Here is a 27,389-nt window from a genome sequence, read left to right on the forward strand (position 1 = left end):
TGACATTGAAATGTTTTAAGAATACAGGCCATTTATTTTATAGAATTTCACTCAATTTGAGTTTGCCTAATGATTCATCATAATTAGATTCAAGTTTTACAGTTTGGGTTGGAATATTTCATAAGTGATATTGAATTCTCAGGGTATCACTTCTGGAGACATTTGATGCCTCTTAACATAGTATTAATTTTGATCATTTGGTTAAGATACAGTCCATTTTCTCCACTGTATACTTAATCTTTTCTCTTTTTGTAATTAAGCAGTTTGAGAGAAGTGTTTATATATTTGAGTCATCATAAAAAACTATGTGTCCAAAAATACCGACACCAGATGTACTTGATTTTTCTTTATGCTTGTAGGGAAGGACAGCTTTGCACTGGTCCTGTAACAATGGATACCTTGATGCCATTAAATTACTACTAGACTTTGCTGCTTTCCCTAATCAGATGGAAAACAATGAAGAGAGGTAAGCCATTGATAAAAGGAATATATTGTTGTTCATCTCACATCCTTTCTGCCATATTTTAAAAATCTCAAGTTTAGATATTGGTTCAGAAATAAGTATATTCATAAGGAAACACTGCACTAAGAAATCCTGAACCAGAAGAAAAGAACAAAAGTTCTATGCAGTGTTGATTTAGAATCATGGGATTTTTTTTTTTTTACATCTTTATTGGAGTGTAATTGCTTTACAATGGTATGTTAATTTCTGCTTTATAACAAAGTGAATCAGTTATACATATACATATGTTCTAGAATCATGGGATTTTAAAGCTACTCAGAACTTTAGATATTGCCTAGGGCAAGCTCACATTTTCCAGATGAAGAAATTAGGGCTTCTGGCTTTTGGCTGGTAGCATCAAGTCAGGGGAGTCCTGACTGACCAGGACTACGAATTCGGTTAGACCAGTGGAATGTGTTATATATTCAAGAAGTTTCTCTTGATGAAGAGGATATTATCAGTTAGTGGACAGAGGTGCCACCATGCAGCATGAAAAAATAAGGAGAAACTAAGATGAAAGTTTGGGATTTTAATTTAAATACAGATTTCTTGAATAATATGAGATCCACAGATTTAGGCTGGAGTTGTTGTCCAAGAACCCAGGCCCAATAAAAAGGACTAGACATAGTGTGAAGTCTAAGCAAGAGAGATTCTTGATGGTCTTGGATCTAGGAAGATTCTAGTAACTTGTAGGTAACGAATAAGATGGTAATCAGATTTCCATACCTGAGTCCCCCCAGCCCAGGTCTGTGCTTTAGTTTTCATTGTTCATGGATGCTGTCATTAAAATGGCCCTGCAGTGACACCGTCCCCACACTCTTGGTCACCACCAGCTCTTTCTGTCAGGAGATGGGAAACTCTGTAGGAAAGAGGGTTTCTCTAGGCCTGCTGTCTTGGAGGAAACATGGGGCCTTCATCTTTCCCACTTCTTTCAGAACCTTTCCCCATTAGTTATACCTCCATCTGTTATTCTCCAGTTCTCTTTCTTCTGAAGTTTGTCTTCTTTGCTTTCTCTCACACTGTCTTCCCTGCCTGCATTTCTTTATCATCACATTTAGACTGAAATCTGTGTCTGAATGGTCACTGACAAATTCCTAGTTGATAAATCACATGATGTCTCCATGATGTCTTCTCTGCCCACCCTCATTGGCCTTTCTTTATCTCCTTTCTATTGCCTCCTCTTCTTTACCTTATTGAGCCTATATCTTCTCTAAGCTTCTGTGACAGTATATTTTCTTCTATTTTATTTATTTATTTATTTTGGCCGTGCCTCACAGTTTGCGGGATCCCCAACCAGGGATCAAACCCTGCAGTAGAAGCACAGAGTCCTAATCACTGGAACACCTGGGAATTTCCCCAGTTCTCTTCTTTTATTATTATTTATTTATTTATTTATTTATTTTTGGCTGCTTTGGGTCTTCGTTGCTGTGCGTGGGCTTTTCTTTAGTTGTGGCGAATCGGGGCTACTCTTCGTTGCGGTGCGCGGGCTTCTCATTGCGGTGGCTTCTCTTGTTGCAGAGCATGGGCTCTAGGTGCGTGGGCTTCAGTAGTTGCAGCATGTGGGCCCCAGAGCACAGGGGCTTCAGTAGTTGTGGCACACGGGTTCAGTAGTTGTGGCTCTCAGGCTCTAGAGCGCAGGCTCAGTAGTTGTGGCGCACGGGCTTAGTTGCTCCACAGCATGTGGGATCTTCCCGGACCAGGGCTTGAACCTGTGTCCCCTGCATTGGCAGGTGGATTCTTAACCACTGCACGACCAGGGAAGTCCCCCAATTCTCTTCTAATCATGCGCCTTCTCCATTTCTTTGGCTTCTGTTCCATTTTTTATTTTTTAAATATAAACAGTCTTCAAGGACTGGATCTCTTCTCTCAGCCTATCTCCTTTGGGGACCTGACCAACCACCGAGGCTTCCGCGCTCACTTGGGTGCTGGTAAGTTCTCAATCTCTGTTTCAGACTCAGCACCCCTCCTTTGTTCACACTGTCATCTCCACTTCATTACCAGCACCATTGTCTAGATCTTGCCCTCTTTGTCTCTTTCTGGGATTATCGCAATGCCTTACTTGTTTTCCTTCCTTTGATCTTTCCCTCCTTCAATTCGTCACCTTCCAAAGTAGCCTTTCTAAATCATATCGCTAATTGTTAATCATGTCATTCCCCTGTTCAAATGCAGTCTCGTCTAAGAAGATCGTTCTGCCCCACAGTCATGTGTCCCAAACTGTGTTCTCCCTACACTGTGAATCTTTACAGCACTTGGCACATTTCACATTATGTTATGATTGTATGTAATCTGTCTTCCCTATTAATGGAGAACTCCTGAAGATCATGGTCATCTCTGTATTGCTCACAGTGCCTTTCATGAAGTAGATGCTCAGTAAATAACTGTTGAGTTGTCAAATCGGTGTTTTCAGGCTCCTAGGAGCATCACCCTGCTTCATACCAGCCTTAGAAACGTCTGTGGAATTCTTAGACCATGTGCAGACTTAGATAAAGCAGACTAGAGTACCTTACTTTGGGAGTGATAAGTAACAGGGAAGAGCTAAATCGGACTCCACATTGGATCTGTTTCTTTGACTTTAACCTTTGCTTTTCGTTCCTTTTGTTACTATAATCATACATAATGGCCTGCCTCAGGGAACGCGGCCCACCTGTGAATGGCTGCAAGAAAAAGGAAACCAACACATCCCCTCACCGAGGCTGGCCATTGCAGATGTTTTGCAAGACTGGTTGCCCTTTTATTTTACTTCCTCACTGCCTCTTCCTCTCTGATTCTGTAAAAGAAACTGGCATCCAGACCCAGATAAGATGGTTTTTCAGAGACACTAGTCTGCCATCTTGGTCTGCCGGCTTTCCAAATAAAGTATTCCTTGCCTCAACACCTCGTCTCTGATTCATTGGCCTGTCGTGCGGTGAGCAGAGCAAGCTTGGACTTGGTAACGATTATATAAAGAACTCACTGTCTCTATTATAGTCAACTGACAATTGCAAAACAAAAAAAGACTTGAAGATTTAGGTATTTGAACACTTAAGGAAACTGGAAAGCCAAGTGAAGTCCTCAAGGCTGAGGTTTTGACATTAAAACAGATATGTGGGGCTTCCCTGGTGGCGCAGTGGTTGAGAGTCCACCTGACGATGCAGGGGACACGGGTTCGTGCCCCAGTCTGGGAAGATCCCACATGCCGCAGAGCGGCTGGGCCCATGAGCCATGGCCGCTGAGCCTGCGCGTCCGGAGCCTGTGCTCCGCAATGAGAGAGGCCACAGCAGTGACAGGCCCGCGTACCAGGAAAAAAAAAAAAAAAAAAAAAAAAAAGATGCTCAACATCGCTAATTATCAGAGAAATGCAAATCAAAACTACAATGAGGTATAACCTCACGCTGGTCAGAATGGCCATCGTTAAAAAGTTAATAAATGCTGGAGAGGGTGTGGAGAAAAGGGAACCCTCCTTCACTGTTGGTGGGAATGTAAATTGGTGCAGCCACTACGGAGAACTGTATGGAGATTTCTTTAAAAACTAAAAAAAACAAAAACAAAAACAGATATGTGAGGGTGCTGAAGGTTTCTCCCTTTGAAACCCTGAAAAAACAAAAGGGAAAGATAAGGATGTATTCTATAACAGTGTTTACTGCCTGACTGCTATTTTTTTAGGAAACAATAAAAAAAACGTAATATTTTGTAATTCAATTTCCATTTATATGCTAACCCTTGAATTTCAGACCTAAGTAAGCATGTGAATTAAGGTGCTTACTGCCTGCTGGAGTAAACATATGTTAATTACAGACCAAAAGACCAAAGGAAAGAGCAAAGTGTACTTGCCAGTCTACAGGTAAAAAGAGACAGTGGCAATATCCCAATCTCCTTTAATGTTTCATCAGCCATGCACCTTGATGTACAAATGTCGGGACTTGGCACTGCCTTTTATATTTATTGACATTCCAGTGTAGGCATTCTACTTATTCCATCAGACCATTCCCACATGGCAAGTCCAGTTGAATCTTGTCGCTTGTCTTTATCTACATTGTTTCCTGACTGGTTACCATCAATGTAGTGCTAATTTTTACTTCACGTGCATTGACACAAACCACTTGATGTGCACTATCTAGACATAATTTTTGCCAACCACTGCTGATTTTCAGTCAATAACTATCTGACAGCCATACTCTGACATAGATGGGAGTATTCACAGCACTAGAATGTTTCTAAATTGAGTTTGGGATGAAGAAAAATTCAATAGTAATAATCACAATATGGTCAGTTGCTTAAACACTAGGTACAGATGTCAATCTTAAACCTTGCTAGATATTTGGATTGTGTCTCCCTGAATCAAAAATTGACTGAGAATTGTAATTTGAATAAACCAATTGTTAAAAAAAAAAAGACATTTTTGAGAAAATCAGGAGAACATGTATTTAGAGTGGGCATTAGATCTTACTAAGGAATTCCTGTTAATTTTGTTAATACAAGGACATTGTGGTTATGTTCACATTATTTATAGGTGAATCTAAAATGCAGAGAGATTAAATGATAGGAGCTCTGGGATTTGCTTTATTTGTTTGTTTGTTTATTTATTTATTTGCCGTGCCGCGCTGCTCGGCTTGCAGGATCTGGCAGTGAAACCGCCATGTCCGCCAGGGAATTCCCCTGGAATTTGCTTTAAAATACTTGAGCAAAAATAAAAAGGAAGGGGATAGATGAAGCAAATACGGGAAAAGTTTTGCTAATTATTAAATTTGGGTAATGAGAATATAAAGCATTATTATGCTATTCTCTTTTATTTATGCTTGAATTTTCTCATAATAAAAATATAATTTTTTTGTAATAAAAATATTTAACATATTTGAAATGCAACTTTCTATCCACAAGCAGCCTGAGAGATCTAGTTCTTCTTCTCCCCTTCCTTTCACCTTTTACAGATGAGGAAATAGAAGCTCAGAGAAGTGAAGAGAATGCCCAGGGGTCTGCTGACTTCCAGTTCAGCATTCTTAAGGGTATATTATGCCCATGTCATTTCTTTTTGTCATATTTGTAAGTAAATGCATAATTTGGGCCTCATTTTCATAAGCCATATTTTGATAATACTGTTTGTATACTATGTGAAAGACACTATATATTAGTAATTATAGAAAAAATGATCAAGCTTACTAAAAATACATATGTTATTTGCATGTTGATTTAGAAGCAGTTTCATTCTATAGGAGACATATATATTCAATAATTGATAGATGAATTATGGAAGGATTACTGTACAGGGATTCATATGATTTTAGTCCTCATCTAGATTTTGCAGGTAACTAGTAACTTGACCTTCAGTAAGTTGCTTAATCTTTCTGAGTCTGTTTATTCATTTATGAAATGAAGGTGTTAAACTAAACCTCTAAAATGCAGTTCAGCTCTACTCTTGTGTGGTACTATGACTCTGATGATTTTTTCTGTTGGGGAAAGTACAGTCATGAAAGGCATTTTTTTTTGGCTGTGTGGGGTCTTTGTTGCCGCACACTGGCTTTCTCTAGTTGCAGCGAGCAGGGGCTACTCTTCATTACGGTGAGTGGGCTTCTCACTGCGGTGTCTTCTCTTGTTGCGGAGCATGGGCTGTAGGCACGCGGGCTTCAGTAGTTGTGGCGCACAGGCTCATTAGTTGTGGCGCACAGGCTTAGTTGCTCCGCGGCATGTGGGATCTTCCCAGACCAGGGATCGTACCTGTGTCCCCTGCATCGGCAGGCAGATTCTTATCCACCGCCGCCACCAGGGAAACCCCTGAAAGGCATTTTATTAATAGAATATATAGTAAAATTTGTGAAAGTTCTTCTGAATTTACAAAATGCTATTTACGTATAAATAATGTTTTAAAGTTTATATAGGCACCTCTACTTTATGGCCTTCTGGTTTCTGAACAGTAGTGGCAGATCAAGCTGTCCTAAAATGGGGGTTCCTTAATTTTAGCATTTAGGACTTCCTTCTGATCTTATAGTTTCCTTACTAAAGTGATCAAATCACCCTTTGCTTTTACTGAAAACCTCTTCCTTTTATATCTTACTGTGACTGTTAGGTGAGTTTTGAAGAGCAAGTTTCTTTTCTATAACCATTGGATGATTTTCTGTGTCTAATCATTCATCCATATAATCATCATTTTTCCACCTCATCAATCAACTGATTATTTCCTCCCAACACCTCTGACCCACTAACTCAGCAACAGTCACACAGAGGGATCCGATCTGGTGGTTTTTCAGTAGTCATAAGTTCTGGTTTCAGTCGTATGCAAATAATATTCGTGATAAGTGACTGTGCTATCACCAACTGTGCTGCAGTGTATGTCCTGTAATATCAACAATCACAGCTGACTTTTATGAACTGCTTCCTTCTTGCCAGGCACACTGCTATCTTCCTCACATTGATTATTTCATTCTCTCTTCATGCCAAGTCTGTGATTAGGAAAAGCGGGGCTTAGAAGCACCAAGTAAGTTGGTTAGGAAGTGACAACCATCATTACCATTGTTGGATGGTAGAATTTGGGGTGTTTACTTCAAAGTTTTGTACTTTCTGCATTGTTTGAATTCTTAAACTATGTGTCATTTTTACAAAGTAATCATTTTTCTTTAAAAAAGGAAAGCATACTTGCAAAGATATTAACAGTGGCTAATTCTGAGTGTGGGAGTATAGATGACTTATTTTCTTCTGTGTATTTATCCAATTTGGTTTATATTTCCAAAAGTAGAGAAGATTTTTTTTTTTCTTTTTTTGCTGCATTGGGTCTTCATTGCTGCACGTGGGCTTTCTCTAGTTGCAGTGATCAGGGGCTACTCTTTGTTGCAGTAAGCGGGCTTCTCATTGCAGTGGCTTCTCTTGTTGCGAAGCATGGGCTCTAGGTGCACGGGCTTCAGTAGTTGTGGCACGCGGGCTCAGTAGTTGTGGCTCGTGGGCTCTAGAGCACGGGCTCAGTAATTGTGGCTCATGGGCTTAGCTGCTCTGCAGCATGTGGGGCCTTCCCAGACCAGGGCTCGAATCCATGTCCCCTGCGTTGACAGACAGATTCTTAACCACTACACCACCAGAGAAGTCCCAAGAGAAGATATATTTTTTAAGGGAATCTTCCTAAAATCACACATCTAGAAAGTAGTCAGTTGAGATTCAAATACAAAACTATATGACACTAATACCCATCTTTTCTAAATAATATATTTATCAAAAAGGTATGCACATTGTACAAAATTTAAGGGCATTTAGTAAAACTAAGTGTCCCACTTAACCCTATCTCTGAGGCAACTAGCTTCCTTCCCAGAGGCATCACTGTCACCAGTTTCTTGGGAAACTTCTAGAGATATATTTTACATAGATGAGCACACAGGGATGTGTTCTTTTTATATCAGTGGAGCACACCATAATACTGCTCTGTCTCTTACTTTTTTCTCTTTTCCTTCATTGAACAAGTCATCCTGGAAATTGTTCCTTATATATGCATATACCACAATAATGGCCGCGTTATGCAGATGACTTTATTACATGGATGGCCTGTACTTTATTTAACCAGTCCTCTGTTGATGGAATTGAGGTTGTTTCTGTGCTTCTATGAATATCCTCGTACATACAGCATTTCACACAGGAGAGCATATCTATAGGATGAACGCATGTAAGTGAAATGGCTATGTCAAGGGCAGATCATGAATAATTCCTGTATATCGTGCCAAAGTGTCTCCCCAAAGATTAAGGTAGCATACGGAAAGCCTGTCTCCCTCCACCCTCGCCAGCAGAGTGTGTTATTAAACTTTCTGATCTTTGCTAAGCTGATCATTAGATTAAAGGGCTCACTCATATTAGTCTTAATTTGTATTTCTCTTAAATGAGTAAGGTTGAATATATTTTTATATGTTAGGAGCCACTAGTATTTCCTGTTTGAAGAACTTTTATCTTTGTTTGGTATTTTTGCCTTATAAATATTTGTTATTTTTATGTAGTTGGATTTATCAATCTTAAGGTTTCTGAATTTTTGTATCTTTTTTTGGAAAAAACTTTTCACTCCAATATTTTAAAAAATCTTCCATGATTTCTTCTAGTACTTTCATGGTTTCTTTTTTTTTTTAATATTTAGATCTTTGCTTCATCCATTTTGGAGTGAAATGTGATGTAAGAATCTTTTTTTTTCCAGATGGTTGCCCAGTTGTCCCAACTCTATTTAATAACCCATCCTTACTGTGGTGATTTAAAGGGCCATCTTTATCATAGACTAAATCTCTCCATTTGGAGGTATAGTTTTCATTTCATAAGCATTAACTATCAGTGATCATGGGCTCAAACTTATGAATCTCACAGAATATTATTTGCAGTGCTTTCTTCAGATAGGAGCAAGGAATTACTTGGAACATGGGGAAGAAGAAAAGTGATCATGTGTTCTGATTTGTGAGCAAGTTAGCAAAACTGAGGAATAGACGTGGTCAGCAGCACAAAGCACCTGACCCCAGCTTCACCCTTGTTTTGTGTGCTTCAGAGAAGAAAGGAACAGTCCTGGAGTACAGAAGATAGCTTTGCCTGAGGAACTTTTCCACATCTTAGAATGAGTTTTCCTTCTGCTGCGTAATGTTGCCAGTTTAACGGTGCCCTGAACTACATTCTGACACTTAAAAAAAAATCTCCCTGCTTCAGGTACACTCCCCTTGATTACGCTTTGCTTGGTGAGCGCCATGAAGTGATCCAGTTCATGTTGGAGCACGGCGCCCTGTCCATCGCAGCCATACAGGACATCGCTGCCTTCAAAATCCAGGCTGTCTACAAAGGGTACAAGGTCAGAAAAGCTTTCCGAGACCGGAAAAATCTCCTCATGAAGCATGAACAGTTGAGAAAAGATGCTGCTGCCAAGTAAGTATGAGATCTAGAGACTGTGTTCTCACAACTCAGAGTCAACGTGGAATGGGGCACCATGGTGGGAGTGGCCAGGAGAGAGAATCAGGAGGGAATCTGAAATCACTGTGATCCTTGTACCCATGTCACCTTCCCACTTCTGCTCACCAGCCCTTCAGAGGAGGCTAACAGGAAGGATAACGGCCTAATCTCTACTTGGTGGCTGTTCCTCTAGGTTAGTCCTTGACCTTCTAACTCTGGAACAAATCACCCACCCATGGCAAGGAGTTGGGGGATGGGGGTGCTACCTGCAGTAAGCTACGAAGGGATAACTGTCCTCTCACCTTTCCTACCTTTCCACAAGAAACTTATGCCAATATCTAGCCTACTTTCGCTAGACTAAGTCTAGTTTTGATTTGATTGAAGCAACCAACCTGCATAAATAACTTGCTTTCCCCCACCTATTCCTTAACAAATCTGTACTAGGCAATGTAATTTATTCAAGAAATATTGATTGAATTCTTACTACACATACAAAACTCTTGGCTTGAGCCTAAGGAGAAAATAGTACTTGCTTCGAGGACCTCACACTTTTTTGGATAATGATATATAATATGCAAAATAGTCATTTTTGCCTATTATACATTGTGATTATTTTGCCATAAGTAATTGATTCTAGATTAGGCCTTGGTTTGCCTTTTCTTTGATACTTGTTTTGGGTATTTTAAATAGCAAGAGAGTATTGCGTTAGCAGGTGTAATACCGAAACCTCTGATGAGAAAGATACGGATGACAGGCAGATTCTTGAGGGATGACTTCCTGGCTGTATCTTGAGTGTTTCCAAATCTTGAGTCCTTCCAATTCTTGAATCCTACCATATCTTGCCCACAAGGAGGAAGCATAAGTGTAATAAATAACAGTTAAAAATAATGATAAAAGGCAAGATAAACTACGTTAGTAAGAAGTTGAATACCACTATGAGCTGGAATGCTAACCATCTTGTCAATCTTCAAGACAAGATTGACAGGAACACATCATTTTCTGCGACTCTGAAGCTACTGAAATAGTTGATATCTTGGGAAGTATTATTTTGCACTCTTCTCATAACAAGGCTCTTTTCACTTTTACCAAAGAATCCAGCATTAACCTAAAGCCTCTACGTGCCTCTTTTGCAGCCTTCTCATAAAAGTTCTCTGCATGTGAGTGACAACTGTAAGTGGGTAGTGCATGTGACAAATTATCCTGAGTTGCAAGTAGACATTCTCTGCAAGGGAAGGAATATTGTATTTCCGACTACCGATGTGTCTATAAACTCAAGTTTAATGTGTGAGGATCCACTTTCCGAATTTGAAGTCATATCTACCTGAATATGAGGTGGGGCTCTACAAAGCCACCATGGCTGACTTTCTATGTTCCCAAAAAGGAGTGTATTGATCCAGACACATTCCACTTTGTTACTGGAGAGAGGGGCCCCAGAGTTCTCCCCCCTCCCAAACTCCCTTTCCAGTGGAATAGAAGGATTGTGGTTGAGTGAAAAGGAGACCTGGGTTCAAATCCAGCATCTGATATTTACTTAAGATGAACTGAACACAGCATTTCTCTCTGGGCCTCAGTTTCTCTATCTATAAAACATGACAAATTAGACTAGCTGATTTTAGGCACCCTCCAGCTCAGTGGAAGCCCCTGTCTTCGTTGTTAGTGACCTAAGCCTCCTCTTCCTCTCCTTTTCCAGTGATGCTGCCCAGAGGCTGTATGCCTGGGGCCAAGAGTTCCAAGTCAGTGTATGCTGGGAACTGAAAATACATTTATCAGGAGAGCTGTACGGAGGAAGGGGTTTCAAATAATGCCATGCTTAAAAAGAGTACTGGTTTGTAGTATTTTTTCCCTAGCATGGCCTTTTGTAACTCCAAGCCCAGAGGGTTTGAACCGACAAGGAGATTTAGGAGACATCTTTGTAGTATAACCCCCGCCTTCTACCCTTTTAGTTGTTATCCTGATTCGTTTCAGTGTTGTGAAAGATAGGCCCTCTTCGTTCTTAATTCTTAGTTTCTGAAATTGATTTTTAAAAACACTTTTAAATGGTAGCTGTGCTTACTGTGATAATCATTGAAATTACCAAAACTGAAAATCTCCTGTACTTTTTCTCAGTCACAGTCTTTCCTTTATTGGTCCTCATTATTGGGAGTGAACAAGTTTCTTACACTTCCTAACCATCACCTCCTACAGACATTGTAGCATAGATCTCCAAGAGAAATATTTAAATGGAGAAGTAACTGATTTAAGTTGTATTAATTTTATTTCTCAAAAGTTATTTATGAAAATCTGAGTCAGTGTTTAATTTTAGTTTTAGATTTGGTTTTAAGAAACAGAAATCAGAATGTTAAATTCAGTCTTTGCTGCTGCTGCCTCATTGGCCCAGGCACATCATGTTGCCTCAACGTACCTTTCCCTATTTCTCACGTTACGATGGCAGAAATCACCTTCCTTAAAGTAAGGATGTCGAAGAAACTGATTAAACTTAAAGGGATTACTATTTTACTGGTAGAGAAATTGGGAGAGAGAGAAGTTTTAGTCATATTTTCTAAGTCTTTTTTTTTTTAGAAAATACTATTTAGGAAATACCTATAATCCATTTAAAAGCACTTTACAACTCATACTGCACCTCCTATGAGGTTGCCAAAATGCACATTACTGTAGTTTCCCTGCCAAAGCACAGAGTTGAATGCACATGAAAATAAGACTGTGTTTATGTTGATCACTCTTATTCCTTGAAGCTCCCTTTTTCCCAGGTTTTTATTTCGCTGTCTAGTCTCAGATCTCCTCTACGTCCCTGAACTCTCCCTTCTCACATCTTCTTAATCATTACCATTTCCACACTGAGGTCAGCACTGCAGGCTAACTCCTCAGACTTCTATTCATGCTGTACTTTTTTCATTGAAAATATATCTACTCTGAAAACTTAAATTACTTCATCTCTGTAGATAACCCCTTCATCTCTCTCACATCTTGAGCTCCTGGAACTCTAATCCCAAATCATCCGTTGCCTACCAGGCATTTCTACTTGTTACTTGCCAGTATGTCAGATCATTGGACATTTCCATTTGCATGTCCTGTTGTCACTGTCACTTCAGGCTCACTGTGTGAAACCTACAACTCATCACAACCTGTCTCCCCTGGCCTCCTGATTTCCCTACCAGTGCTGCTGCCACTGATTCTGCTAATTCCTCTTTCTGAAATGTCCTTTGCTTCAGTTCTTCTGTCCCACTGCTCTATAGAGGCCATCATTCTTGAATACATCCGTGATACTACATCAGACCCTTCAACATTTGACTTCCGCTTATATCTCCGAGTCTCATTTCTCTCCATTAGTTCCACCCTCCCACCCCTCACACTCGAGGCCTCAGCCATCCTGAACTTTTACCAGTTCCTCACTTACCACCACGCTCTCGGGAGACCTGAGCTTCCTTCTGACTAGTGCATGAGACTGAGTATGACTCTTAGAGTTACATAATCAAGTCCAGTTTGGGTCACCCACTTCAAACTCTTGTAATGCCAAAGTCCCTTGCATGGGAAGTTGCGCTGTGTCCTCAGAAAGTCAAGTGACAAGTTCTGTGCCTCTCAGGCAGCACATTTCATTAGTGGGCAGTTCTGTCTGGCAGAAGTTCTTTTCTACCTTTTGATCCTGAGCTACCCTTAGAAGCAAAAGAGAAAAGTCTATATCCTTTTCTATAAACCAACTGCCAGATAATTAAAGAAGGTGCTCATGATACTCACACTCGTACCCCAGCTCTCCTTCTCACTTTGTAATAGATCCCCTTGCAGCCAGCTCCCCAGACATGTTCAGTTTGTCAATGGCTTTCTTCAGGGTTGACCCATAGGTCTGAATCTTCTGCTCATCCAGTGGTCTGATCCATGGGGAATCACTTCCATGATTCTACTCCATACCATTCCACTTCTCTGAGCCTCAGTTTCTCATCAGTAAAATGAAAAGATTTTTTAGTCCAGGACAAGCTTTGGGGCTCCATGAGTGCCCTGAAACTGTAGGCAGTATTTTGTGTGTCATGAGCATATGTGCATTTGGTGGGGGGCGGGGGGAGAGGATCTTTGGATTTTTATTACATTCTCTAAGAGGGTTCGTGAATCATAGAAAGAAGTTTTTTTTAAATCGCACTAAATGATATCTGAGGTTCCTCCCAGCTCTAACATTCTGTAAGTCAAAGGTCCCAAAATGTGTGACATTTTCTCATTCCCTCGAGAGGAAGTCAAAGACCAAGTATTACTAAGCCTGTTATTCAGTGACAATGAAGAGATAGAATCTGACAGACCCCTACATACAATGCAATACCACCTGAAAAGGTTAGAGCTAAACCTTTTCTGCCTGGTGAGGTAATCAGTTTTCTCTCACTGGAAATGTTCCAGCAGAAACTGAATCGTCATCTCTCCATTATAATATATAGGGAATTTTAAAAAGTTTATGAAGAGCTGGTCTCTCAGATCTCTTCAGAGTCAAAGATTCTGTGAGAGCTGTGCCCTCCCATCTGCCTGAAATAACCTATTCTCACATCCCTCCTTTCTCATTTTGACATTACTTCTATGTAGCCTTTTTTTCTCTTCTAGTTTAATTAGTCTCCCATATCATCCCTTAGCTCTAGGTAGATATCTCTATGTCAGCACGCATCACATCTAGAACTCACTACCTGCAGGAGGTATGGGTCTGATTCCCTATTAGATTGTCAGTTCCTGGAGAGCAGGGATTATATTATGTACCTCCATACTTCTAGTGCCTTAGAGCCCTTGATATATAGCAAGCATTTAATAATATGTGTTCAGTAACTGCTCCTACAGTGGGTCTAAGACCTTACCTAAGTCGTTCATCATTCTGGGCCTTAGTTTCCCCCTCTGTCAAATGGAAGGGTTGGACCAGGGCCTCTCTGAGGTCTCCTTCAATCTCTGTAAGTGGACCAATCACTGTAGCTTGTTTGCCTTACTCAGGCAGCAAACATATTTATGTACCATTTATCCTCATAACACACACTGGCACTTGTATTTGTGCATTTGGTTTTCCAGCTCCCTCCATACTTATCATGAGCAAATTACCATTTGACAGGTTTATGATTTTAGAAAGAAACCTAAGAGCAATAAGGTTTATCACTGCATATACTTGAACATTAGACCCCACTATGTGGCTTCCCCAGAGAGTTGTATTTGCCCAGTTTTGCCAAGAAATTAGTTCTATCAGACATTGTAGTAATAAGCAGGCTCTTTCCCATTCCATGAGCATTCAAGTTGCTATTTGCCATGAATACAAGACCTAAGAGAGGCTTGAGAGATGTGGTTAAAATAGCTTCTACAGAAAAAGGATTTGTGTGGTTTCAACAATGAGCATTTTCTGAAAATATCAATAGGCCCAGCCCTGTAACTCCTAGATGGCGAGGCACTCATGCCACACCCAGGTTTCTTCACTTCTAACCAGATGCATTTGCAGCTTAACAGCTTTACCTGTTAATAAAAGTAATAATGATTACTTATGTTAATATAGTGCTTTATAGCTTACAGAATTCTTGTACATTAAATTTGTACAAAACCCAATGAAGTAGACAGGGCAACTATCCTTAAACCCATTTCATGCAGGGGAAAATGACACAGAGAGATTAACTTGCCTGAAATCACACAGCTAGTAAGTGAGAGTTGGCACATGAATCTCAGTCTTACCCAAAGCCAGGGCTCCTACCATTGCTTGGTTCAGGGGAATCAGCCCTCCAGCCATGCTTATGCTAGAGGCTCTCTCCAGATGCCAGCACCATCTGATAGGCCAGCATGGAACAACCTTGCTTCTTTTTCCTGACTTATATGCAACATGTAATTGTTGGTGGCAAAAGTCTCCAGGCCCCCAAGTCAGCTTTTGTCCTAACTCAATGCTTTTTCAGTTGTGCCGTGTCATTTCCAGTGATTGTTAAGAGAGTGGTACCAAGCCACCAGAATCAGTTCTGCAACATAGTTCAGGAAAAATCTTCTTGTTATTCTCCAAGCTAACATAGCAGAGCATACCAGTATCCTCCTAAATCCTTGAGAAAGTTAAGAAAATTAGTTGGCCCCAAGCCTACACCAGGACAATGAACAAGAATGGCACTAGGGCAAAGCTGGGATAACTCGGTACAACAGCAGGACACGCTAACTTAACCTCCCTCTTCTGTGGAAACCATTTTAATCACATCTCGCAAACCTCTCTTAGTCCTGTATTCATGGCAATGGCAACTTGAATACTCATGAATGAGAATGAGCCTGCTTTATTTCTGCAGTGTCTGACAGAATTAATTTCTTCTTGTTAAAAATTGACAACTAAAACTCTCTGTGGAAGCCACATAGTGGGGTAGGGAAAAAATCCATCAGCTTCCAAGACTTAAACTTTCCAGGCCCAGAGGCAGGTCTGTGCCGTATTGCACAAACGGACGCATTCAGTGCTGAGATGCTGAAGCCATGGAACATTCAAGTCTTTGAAGTTACTGCCCTTGATCTGGTTCTCTGCACATCAAGCAAACTTTTGATCACTTGGTTTCTTACTGGCCTTTTTTTTTTTTTTTTTGCAGTGGTTATCTAGGCTTCTCATTTGCAGAAGTCTCCATTCTTGGGTCTTAGATCTGGCTTGGGAGGGCTTCAGGGTATATCTCTGACCCACAACAGCCCTTCAGAGATTTGCACCAGCAATGTATGCCTTGGGTCTTTTCTTCCCTGGGTGAAACAGCCCCGTTCCTCCAGCCCATCCTTTGGAGACCCTCTTTACCCTGTGGTCCATAGGACCCAAAGCAGAGGTTGTCAAAGATCTGATCTCCAGTTGGCTTTCTTACATTTTTATACTGTGAGCCTCTGGGGAGCTGCAAAAATTGCTCTAGAAGAGACAGTACAAACCAGACTAATTGGTAGCCCATCAAAAGCTGTTGTCTGGCTGATTTCCCTTAAGATAATAGAAAAAAAAAAGGGGGGGAGGAAAATGTGGGACTAGTTTATACATTAAGATTCTGCTATCTTAAATTTCCTGCTAAAATATTGCTTGCTGTGTCATGGACAGGATTTTTTTCTCTTTAAATTTTCATGTAAAGTAGAATCACATTGGTTCTTTTTCTTGTATTTGTTTCCTAAACTTTACAAAAATAGGTCAAGTGTATAGCATGGCCTACCATGAAGATTAAAGATCTTTGACATTCCGTAATAAATTAGTTGGAGAAAAAACACTTAAATTTTAGGACAGTTATTGAGTCTAAGGGTTCAGGACTAAAAGCTATGCTAGAAGCTAGCTTGAAATGCTGTTAATGTTTACTTTAATGTAGTCTTACCACTTTTTTCATATGACCCAATTCACTTTTTTAAATGATGGAAGAAGACTGAGTAAAATTTTTAAAAATGATTTGTGAGATGAATTTTACAGGAAGAAGTAAAGCTGCTGAATTCCAGCTCAGCCCTGTGTATAGAAAGCTGTTAGCACGTAACCTCGGATAAGTCACTAAGCTCTCTGCCTCAGTTTCCTTATCTACCAAATAAGTGCATTGCCCTCATTAAAGTGAGATTCCTTCAAGTCCTTAGATTATGAGCAGTGGTTCTGGACCTTTTGCCCCAGGGAAACACACAAACACACACGGGATCATATTCTATTCTGAGGAGCTGTATCCTCTGTGTGTGTGTGTGTGTGTGTGTGTGTGTGTGTGTGTGTGTGTGTGGTTACTTTTTGTTTCAAGGCAGCAGTACAGATAAAATAAGATGCAGCTTATGCATAATTCCCAGTTCTAATCCCTTTTCCTCAGTGATCACTGCTTTTACATTCAAGAACCACAGCTCTGGAGATCTGCACATTTGTGGGCTGTGTGCCACCTGGAAGATTTTTTTAATGCAAAATGCATCCATTTTTTAAAAACATTAATTTACTTCTGTTCATCAGCTGAGTGTGTAATTATATATTCTCATGATTACATTCTTTCTCCCGAATCTGCTTACTGGGTTCCACCAGAATGAAAAAAATAACCCCTTGCAAACCTCCCCCCTCCAGAAAAGTCTTCAGAAGGCAGAGCTCCCTTACCTGCTGGCCATCTTGATCACTCTAAAGGGCTAGATCCCCTGTTTGTCCTGTGACTGCCTTTGTGGGAGGCCCAGAAAGGTCTTCAGTGACAAGGTTTGCCCAGGGGCTGATTGCACAGTGGCTTCTTAGAACTGAAAAGGAAAGGGGTTTAGTGTCCTAAAAGAAGGAGAAATGACTGCTCAAATAACAAAGTCTAGGCTATCACCTCAAAGCCTCTTTTGATGGCAATGATATCCATGCAAATGCCAAGCCAGGCGACCCCACACGCCTGTCTATCTGAAGGACCAATATATTCTCTTAAAGCACTTCTGTTCATCAGTGTCAGTAAAAAGAGCAGCTCTCCCTCTGCCTGCCAGGAGCACGGCTATTAGATCAATTAGCAGCACCTCAGCCACCCAGATGCTTCCACCTTCTTCTGAAAAGCAGCCTTCCCACAGACAGATCACGCTGAAATGGCACTTGCTAGCATCCGTATGAATCCCAGGCACTGATGATGACAGGCTGTCCAGCTCGCCTGTCGACTGCAACGCAGTGCACACAAGTGTCAGCATTTGGCAAAGCCTGTAACAAGGCCAGAGTCAAATGAGAACATTCGAGCTGTACAGGAGTCAGCACGAGCCGTCTGACCACTTTCTCTGGGATTGCACTCAGTGGGAACCTATCAGAGAGGCAAGCTTGGACCCCAGATCAGGGGCTTCACCACACAGGATGAAAGACCTTCAGAAGGGGAGTTAAGGGACTTCCCTGGTGGTCCAGTGGTTAAGACTCTGTACTCCCAATGCAGGGGGCCAGGGTTCGATCCCTGGTTGGGGAACTAGATCCCGCATGCACGCCGCAACTCAGAGCCTGCATGCTGCAACTGAGAAGTCCACATTGCCACAACTAAGAAGCCTGCATGCTGCAATGAAGATCCCGTGTGCCACAACTAAGACCCGGCACAGCCAAAATAAATAAATAATTTTTTTTTAAAAAAAGGTAGGGGGGGGAGTTAAGTTGACAAGGCTTTATATTAAAGTGTGACTCAGATATCTGTCATCTGGGACTTTCCTCTCCCTTGAGATATAAATAAGCTTTGCTTCAGATTGCACAGTCTGTGGAAATCTGAATTCTGTGACTTCTTGGGGGCTTGGGGTCTCTGCCTCAGCTCTTGGTTCCATTCCTGGGACCGTAGCCCTACAACTTGTCAGGTTGCCTATAAAAAAGCATGTATGAGCATGGGAGGCCTTCCGAAAAGCTGGTGTCATTGAGGAGACTCACACTGCATATCCTCTAATGGCATAGTTAACAGGCCACACGAGACTTCCCTATTCTCTTAAGCTTTGCTACTCAGGACCAGTAGCACCTGTAGGACCTGGGTGCTTGGTAGAAATGCAGACTCTTGAGCCCCACCCCAGCCCCAGTAAATCAGAATCTAGGTTTTAGTAAGATCTCAGGAGATTCCATTCATTAAAGTGTGTGGATCACAGATCTAAAGTCCTTTTCTGTCCCCTCACCCTGGACGATTCTCTACCCTGCCCTTGCTCCACGCAGTACCCAATCTTTCGCCTTCTCTTTCTTCCCCCTCCCTTCTCTCCTGTTCTTTCATCTCTCCCCTCCCTGTCAGGAGATACAAACAAATTCTTTGTGTCCTGACAGAGCAGGCCTCTTTTCTGGAGCCTCAAAGCCAGTCACCACCTAGGCCCTGAGGGTCTCACCTTCTACCAGCCCTCAATCCTGTCCCCAAGCTTACTGAGGTATTTGTCTAAACAAGGTCCCCCACTAAGAGGGACCCTGATACCAGCTACTCCGATAAAAGAAATCTCTCCATCCCATTACATAACACAGCCCCGATTATTTATAAAGACATTCCAAACAGACCCTTAAATCAATTCAGGATTATTAACCATCATGTAAGTGTTAGACCTGGGGAAACTGAGTCTTCGGCAGGAAAGTGACTTACTCAAGGTCTTTTTGTGGTTACTGGCAGAGGCAGGACCAGAAGAATTCTTAGACTTCCCAGGACAGTGTTCTGTTCACTATACCTCTAATTATTCTACTTTAAACTGCACCTTTAAATGGCAACCAAATTCTCTTCCTGAGCAGCAAATATGTATTGGGTGCCTGCCGTTTATAGCAAGTGTTGTTTAAAGGTCAAAAGAAGCAAAACAGACCCAGTTTTTCCATACTCGCTCCTTTGCCCAGACTTCTCCCTCAGACTAACATCCTCATTCCCACCTATCTGCCTGGCAAAGTCCTACACATCTTTGAGAATCAACAGTTGGGACCTTCTTCCAGGTTCCTCCACAGAATTAATCACTACTTCCTCTGTGCAAGCACGTTACTATAACATTTCTTCCATCATATGTTAAGCCTCTGTTGTCCTAGCTGTTCCGCTCTGGGTAGAAGGTTCTTCAAGGAAGGGCCGAACTCTGTGGTCCTCATCACTGTATCATCAGTGCCCGGCACAGGAGAGGCGCAGAAGATGTTCGTTTTCGTCCTCTTTTTTTTCCCTTGGATATCCCTACAAATTAATGACATCAGTCAAACAAATCCTGTCCTTAACTCAGCCACTTCGTCCTTAAGCACCTGACCCCTTTCTGGACCTGCGCTACCTCGGCCCATCTGCCTCACCCGGCCACTCATTTCTAGTCTTGGCCTCCCCTGTCTATTCTGTTGCTACCCAAAGGTTCCAGCTTAGCCAGCAGCTACTTGTGTATGACTTCTTGAAAATCACCTGTTATTGTAACAGGTGATTCTGGACCTCATCTGCAAGTTGAGTGGGTTTGACCCATAAGCTAAGAGCTCTCGATGGCAGTGTTACGAGATTATAACACACCTCACAGGTGTGTTATAATCAGTTGTGAGGTGCTTTGTAATTTTTTCATGTAATCATTAAGGTTTACCAGTGGTCTTTTTAACAAATAGAGAAGATTAAGGGTTATCCCTCTGACTATCATTCTCAGTTGCATTCTGATGTGCTTTCTGGAATAGGAGAAAAGGGGTGCAGTTCCAGGGATCACACACACTTGGGGCACACACACCTGGGATCCTCTTATGTCTCACCAAAAAGTTCCATATCATGTGTGTCTCAGCTGGGCACAGGTTGATCTATAAGATTCTTTCTGCCTCCATCATCCTTTGAGCTATAAGACCTGGATAAAAGACAGGAAATTGTGAAATTGTGAAAATTCTGAATTTCCAAATCCCCCCTGTGTTGTGGTAGCTCCTTTTAAAGTTCAAATCTCACTCAGGAACACTTGAACAAGTAATGAACGCTCTTAATTTTTTCCTCTTCCCCTTTGGCTTTGCTCCCAGGAAGCGAGAAGAAGAAAATAGGCGAAGAGAGGCAGAACAGCAGAAGGGAAGGCTGAGCCCAGATTCCTGCAGACCCCAAGCTCCTCCCTGTCTGCCCAGCACCCAGGCTGAGCCCCGCAGGCAGAGCTGGGCGCCCAGCAAACAGCCTCCCTGCAGCAACAAGGCCCAGGGCCCTGAGCGGAAAGCCTGCAGACGGTCTCCAGGCAGAGGGTCTCCAATCAGAGCTCCCCAGAAGGAGCAGCATCTCTCCTCAGACTTGCAGAGAACAGATCCCAGAAAACCAAATGGTAGGTGTATTGCCTTGTTATTCAGTGCTAACCTATGGACTGTGGGCTCTTTTGATTCATGTATTTAGACCATTTACATTTAAAGTAATTATGTCAGCACTTAAGTCGGCCATTTTATTATTTATTTGCTCTTTATTTCCTCTGTTTCTCTTTTCTTCCCTTCATTAACCAGACCCTCATGATGTGACAGCCCTGTTGTATTTCCTCAAGTTCTTTCTTAGCTTGGGACCTTTGCATATAACAATCCTTTTATCTGTATGGACGAAAAGTACCTTTTATTTTTCAGCTCTCAGAGTGAATGCTCCTTCCTCTGTACAGCCATGCCTTCCCACTAAACAAGGCTTTGTTTTTCTGCTATATGCTCCCATAGCTTTCCTGTACTTCCCTATTATAAGGATCAACACCTTTCACTGTTATTACTGGCTTACTTGTCTGTTTTTTCCACTAGACTATAAGATCTGTAAAATCAGGGTTGCTTCAGTTATCTACTGCTGTGTAACAAACTACACTAAAACCAAGCGGCTTACAATAACAGTTTATTATTTCTTATGATTTTGTGGGTTGGTTGGGCTGTTCCTCTGCAGGCTTCTCCTGCTCTCACTCACGTGGCTACATTCAGTTCAAGGTCAGTGAACTGGATGGTCTAAGATGGACTGACTTGAATGTCTGGCAGTTGACGCTGGCTATCAGCTGGGATTCCTCGACTCTGTTTTACCTGGCCTTTCATCCTCCCATAGGCTAAACTGGCTTTCTTACACAGTGGTCTCAGGACATTATTCTAAGAAAGCACAGGAAAAAGCTATAGGACCTCTTGAGGAATAGGCTCTAGAATGTGCACGCTACATTCTGTTGATCAAAGCCAAGTTATATGACCATCCCAGACTAAATAATATGGAGAAATAGATTCCATCTTTATGCGTACTAGGATGGGAGTCATTTGGGGCTATTAAACAATCTATCACAGTTCCTTCTGGTCACAGATCATTCACATTTCTCCCACATGCAAAATATTCTCACCCTTATCTTAGGACCCCAAAACCTCATGCCAATTATCACATCAAGTTTTAAGTCTGGGATCTTGAGACCAGTGTCGTGTCCAGATGTTGTTGAGGTTCCCCAGGTGTGAATCTTTCTGATTCAGAGACCAACGGACAAAACGCACATCAACCACACACACATCCAGAAAGCAGTGGTGAGACAGGCACAGAATAAACCACAGGAGACATTCCTGTTCCAAAAGGAGAGAAATAGGAGGTACATAGCAGTCACTAGTCCATAGCAATTCTGAAAGCCAGCTGGTTATACATTAGCAGAGCCCCTACTCTGAGGTATGAAATGTGCCTTGATTAGGGTCTGGTTTTACTCCTATGTGTGTTTTCTATTCCATTGTTCTCCTTGGCTCTGGGCTCTGCCACCTGGGTTCTTGGCTCTACTCTCTGAGAAGTCTTCCTTTTCCTTGAGACATAGCCCATGTTTGCAGCTGAGTAGACTTCTTAGCCTGTTTCCTGCATATAGGAAACTGGGGCCCCAGAGGCTCCTTTTCATTTGGGACCGCCTCAGTAGTTCAAGCCGGTGGCACTGTCAGTGATACAATTATCTCAAACACTTCATGGGTCTTCTATGAATCTGACTGGGTTCACTCCATGTTCCAAAACCACATCCATTAATTATCTTTCAAATAGGCCTCTCTCTACTTTGGGTGGCTCAGGCTGCTGTGGAACAGTGCCCTTGAGATTCTTAGAAGTTCTTTTGTCTAGCTGAGAGGCCTACAATGTACCACCTTTAATATTTTTGAGGTCTTAATAAAGGGTTGCACAGCCATACTCTTGATTTGATCTTTATCTCTAGGTCATATCTTACTATATGAGACTCTTTTGTTGGCAAGAAAAAAAAAGAAAATTTAAAACAGTTTTCTAACCCAGCACACTCTGTGCTCTTTATATTTACTCTAAATTCTGCCTGCAAGCTGAGTAGTTCTTTGTTTCTTTCTCCCCATACCTTAATCATATGCAGCTAAAAAAGGCCAGTTGCTATTTTCTTCAACATTCCACCTAGAAAGCTCCCAAGCCATATCTGCAAGTCCATTAGGTGTATTTTCTATCTTCCAAGTTACTGCAGATGACAATTTTGCCAATTATCCTGCCACTGAATTACACAGTTCACTTTTCTCCAGACTCCAATAGCAGCTTCTTCTCTGCTCCTCCAGACTTCACTAATAGTTTCTTCATTGCCTTTCTAGCTTCTGCTCACCAGCCAGTTCCAAAGTCAATGCTCTGGCTTTTTGTTAGGCCAGCACGTCTCTTTTTTAGGTATCAGTTTCTGTGTTATCTCTAGCGGTATAACACACCACCCCCCAAACTAAGTGGCTTAAAACAATGGTTTATTATTCTTCACAGTTCTATGGGTTGGTTAGGCAGCTCCTCTACTGGATCAGCTGGGCGTACTCCTGTGGCTGCTAGAAGTTTGGCCAGACTAGAAAGTCCAAATGGCTTCCTTCACATGTCTGGTAATTGGTGCTGGCTGTTGGCCAAGGTGTCTCAGTTCTCTTCTGTATGACCTTTCATCGTCCAGCAAATTAGACCATCTTCCTTGCATGTTTTTCTCAGGGCAGTGCTCTGAGGGAGAGAAGGTGGAAGCTACAGGTCCTCTTGAGGCCTGGGCTCCAGAACTGTCACATCACTTATACCAGATTCTGTTGATCAGAGTAATTCGCAAGGCCAGCCCAGCTCCAGAGAGTGGAGACGTAGACATACTGCAAAATCACATTTGAAAGGTGATCAAATGTGGATCCTAGGGTAGGAAGAATCTTTGACCTGTAAACAATCTCTCAGAAGGAGCAATATGTCTCTTACTTCTTTATCCCAGCAGGTGTCTGGCACATAAGAGATATAATAAACATTTGTTGAATGTACACTAGCTAAGTGCTTGAGGTTTGGAGATTGTTAAACATGACACAAAAAGTATTCATTGGGTAAACACATTCTCTGTAGCAGAGTCCCATTTTTATGTCAAAGCTTTGCTTCTACTTAGTTCACCAAATCAACTTATGCATGCATTTATTCAACAGATACGTTTTTGAGCCCATACTATGTGCCAGCCATACTGAATTATAAATAAGACTAAGGACCATACCATCAGCATTTTCTTACAGCAGTGAGCACAGTATTGGTTACATAGGTAAATATTTCTTGACCTGACTCCTCACTTAGAAAGCACCTGTTGAAAGTTTGATTGGTTTTGGGTTTACTCTGTACCCCAAGAATTATACTTAATTCCTGCAACTTCAAATAGACAATGGTTTTCCCCCAATCCAGTGCTCTACAGAGCAGAGAGAAGGGGGAGCACAGTTATTTCAGACTACTTACAACTACACAGGGTAATTGTGGCTTGTATTCACCTTACTATAAAATACCTTGAGACAGTTATGCTGCAAAGCTTGTCACATCTGCTGTGGACCTGGTCACATTCATGTAGTTAGCTCACATCCTGAGAAGCCCATGAAGATTGGGTTTTTTCATAACCAATCCTTTTGTCCTTAATTTACTGACACTACTGATAGTTAGACTTCCTCCCCTCACTATTGGTTTAAAGGTGAACTAGTGCGTGGTTTTATAATGATTTTCAAGCCATGTAGGGCTCATGAAATGAATTCAGTGGATTGGACTAGGATAATTTTCATGAAACAGACTTCAATAGAACCTATCAAAGTTCATTGCACATTATAAAGGTAATAAGTTCTGTTGCAGTTATATGTCTTTGTACATAGGGGTGTGTGTGTGCATGTGTGTGTGTTTGTATACATGCAGGTGAGTATACTGGGCCACAATTTAAGATTTATTTCTTGGTATGGGTTATTGTCAAAAAGTTTTGAAAATTAGTGTTCTAGAACAGTTGAGAGGCAGGAGAGCTCCTCATTCATTTGAGGGCAGGAAGTGGTGTCCTGAATAAGGGACCTCTGGGAAAAGCCAGATTCAGATATGCAAACAGGCTCAGAGAAGCCCAGCATCCAGACTTTGGGGAGAGTTGGAGGAAGGGAGGCCTGTGAGCCTGATTCAGGTGTAAGGAGAGGCAGCTCCAGTTTCATGGGCAGCCTTTGCCCTTGCTGACCTGCCCAAGAGGCCAGAGTACAGAGGAAAATAGGGAGATACTTCTAAGAATCAAGACTGGACATCGACCAGGGCTTCTCCAGTATAGTGTTCCCAGGAAACCCAACATAATTGGGCAAAGGACATCCCAAGCCACATTATGTTTGGCCACATAAAGAAGGGTCACAGCTGCCTCAGCTGATCAGTGATCAGGCAGTATAGCCTTTGCAGCATGGGCATCCTAGCAGGAAGCCAGAGAGGGGAAACGTTGACCACTTCTTCTTCTCCATTATCCTATTTCATAAATTAGAGCCTGAGGGTTGTTAGAGAGCATCTAGTTCAGCCTCCTCAAAACAAGTCAGCACCCTGAGGCCCTGAGAAAAGGGCTTGCCTAAGGTCTCTTAACAGGTGATTGCTTTCTTCTTCCTTATTCTTCCCTTTTTGTTGTTTACAATGTGTATAGAGCATAAATGGCTAAGTGTGTAAGCTTTAGACCCTACCACTTACTAGCTATACAGTCTTAAGCAGGTTACATAGCCTCTCCAAGCCTCCTTTTCTTTATTTGTAAAAAAAAAAAAAAAAGAGAGAGAGAGAGATAATAATGCCTGTCTTAGAAAATTGTGACCATTAATGAGATAACCCATGTAAAGATTTAAACACAGTGCCTAAAGTACTCTATAAGTATGAGCTGTTACTATAATTAACCTCATTACTATTTCAAAGGGGGGAGGGAAAGAGAGGAAGGAGACACTATTTAGAAAGACCGCTGTGACTGGGTGGAGGATGGGTTTGGAGGGCCACATAGGGCCTATACTAAGGCACAGTAGCAGCAGGGTGATGAGAAGCGGATGGACTTGAGAGGTAGAATTGCAATGACTTGGCAGCAGACTGCTTGTGGGAGGTGGTGGAATAAAGCTGTCTTTGAGTCAGTGTGGTTCTCAGGAGAGTCTAGTGGAGGAGAAACTCACTATTTTAAAGGCCATCCCTGATGTTTTCTTATTCTCACCATATGGGCTGCCAGGGCTAGTGGGTATGATTGGTGGGAGTATCAGGGGGCCCTTACATTTGGCACATGTGCAGTGTCTAAGGCAGCAAACTCTATTACCGTCTAGATACCAGAGACTCCTTGACGTCTTTTCCTTACTCCAGTTATGTATATTCAGCTATTTACTATGTCCTCATTTAGGTGTCCCAAAGGCATCTCAAACTCAACCTGTCCAAGACAGAACTGATCATGATTTCATGTAAAACTACTCCTCATATTGGTTAATATCCAATACTTATCCATCTGTATGTCCATCCCAGGAGTAAAAATCTGATCATTATCTTCTTTTCTTTTACCACTCAAAATCCAATCTGTCACTGGGTCTTGTCACCTTTACTTCCTAAATAGCTTTCAAATCATTCTTTGTATCTCATCCACCACCACCACATAGTCTACCTAACATTTGCTTACCTTCATCTCTAACTTGGACTGTTGCAGTAGCTTCCTAACTGGTCTTACTTATCTACTGTGACTCCCCTAATCCATTTTCTTCTCTGTGAGCATATCGGTCCCTTCAATATGAAATCTCATCATATTCCTCCCCTACCCAAGGCCCTGGAATCAACCACTTCTCCAAGGAACCTGGTTCCTTTTGTTGGAGATGGTATTAGAATCCAAGATCTGAGTGCTAGGTGTGTATACTGCTCTTGGGCTGTCATTGCTCCTAAGCCCTTTCAGCAGAGAGAACTGAGAAATATTTATATCTATTTGTGTACCTATCAGTGTATATGTGTATTACACACACACACACACACACACACTGATTTCAAACTGTTACCTCCAATTCCATCCAACACCACAGGGTTTATTCTAGCTTTTATCTTTTTATTTGAAATTTTTTTCTCCAACAGTGAAAGACCTGGCTCCCATTATCTACGATATATATGCTTATTTGTTCAATCCTAGTATACACGTAAAGTAGATTCAGAATTGCCAACCCATACCCCTTTGAGAAGTAAATTTACTGAATAGAGCATAGTATTTACATACATTTCTTTTTGTCCTTAGTCTTACAGTACTCAGCCAAAATATGATTTTATAAAGTTACTTGGGTGAGTTCCTTTCTTCTCCACCTTTTTAGTATGGTTACCTGATCTAATTTTGTAATAGTGTTAGGTTTATTTGTTATTGTTTTTATTCCATTTTGGGTTCTTTCCCACATCCTAGCTGATTCTAATTGCTGTTCATTTTTTTTTTTGGTAGTTGGGTACCTTTTATTTAAACAGAAAATGACATTTTCTCATAATTATAAAATTACTTAATGTACATTACCAAAAAATTAAAA

The 27,389-nt window shown here is 41.5% G+C and overlaps 1 protein-coding gene across 2 annotated transcripts in view; it reads left to right on the top strand.

Annotated features, from left to right (window-relative positions):
- INVS (inversin) overlaps positions 1-27,389 on the top strand; it is a 136,417-nt gene that overhangs the window by 84,952 nt on the left and 24,076 nt on the right. For both annotated transcript variants that reach the window (XM_029202100.1, XM_029202101.1), the window contains exons 11-13: positions 360-466; positions 9,131-9,343; positions 20,688-20,974. In XM_029202100.1, coding sequence (XP_029057933.1) covers positions 360-466; positions 9,131-9,343; positions 20,688-20,974 — 607 coding nt within the window. The remainder of the gene's footprint in view (positions 1-359; positions 467-9,130; positions 9,344-20,687; positions 20,975-27,389) is intronic.

This window comes from Monodon monoceros, unplaced genomic scaffold (genome assembly GCF_005190385.1).
Source record: "Monodon monoceros isolate NGI ecotype Baffin Bay Population unplaced genomic scaffold, NGI_Narwhal_1 Super_Scaffold_5, whole genome shotgun sequence".
Lineage (NCBI taxonomy): Eukaryota > Metazoa > Chordata > Mammalia > Artiodactyla > Monodontidae > Monodon > Monodon monoceros.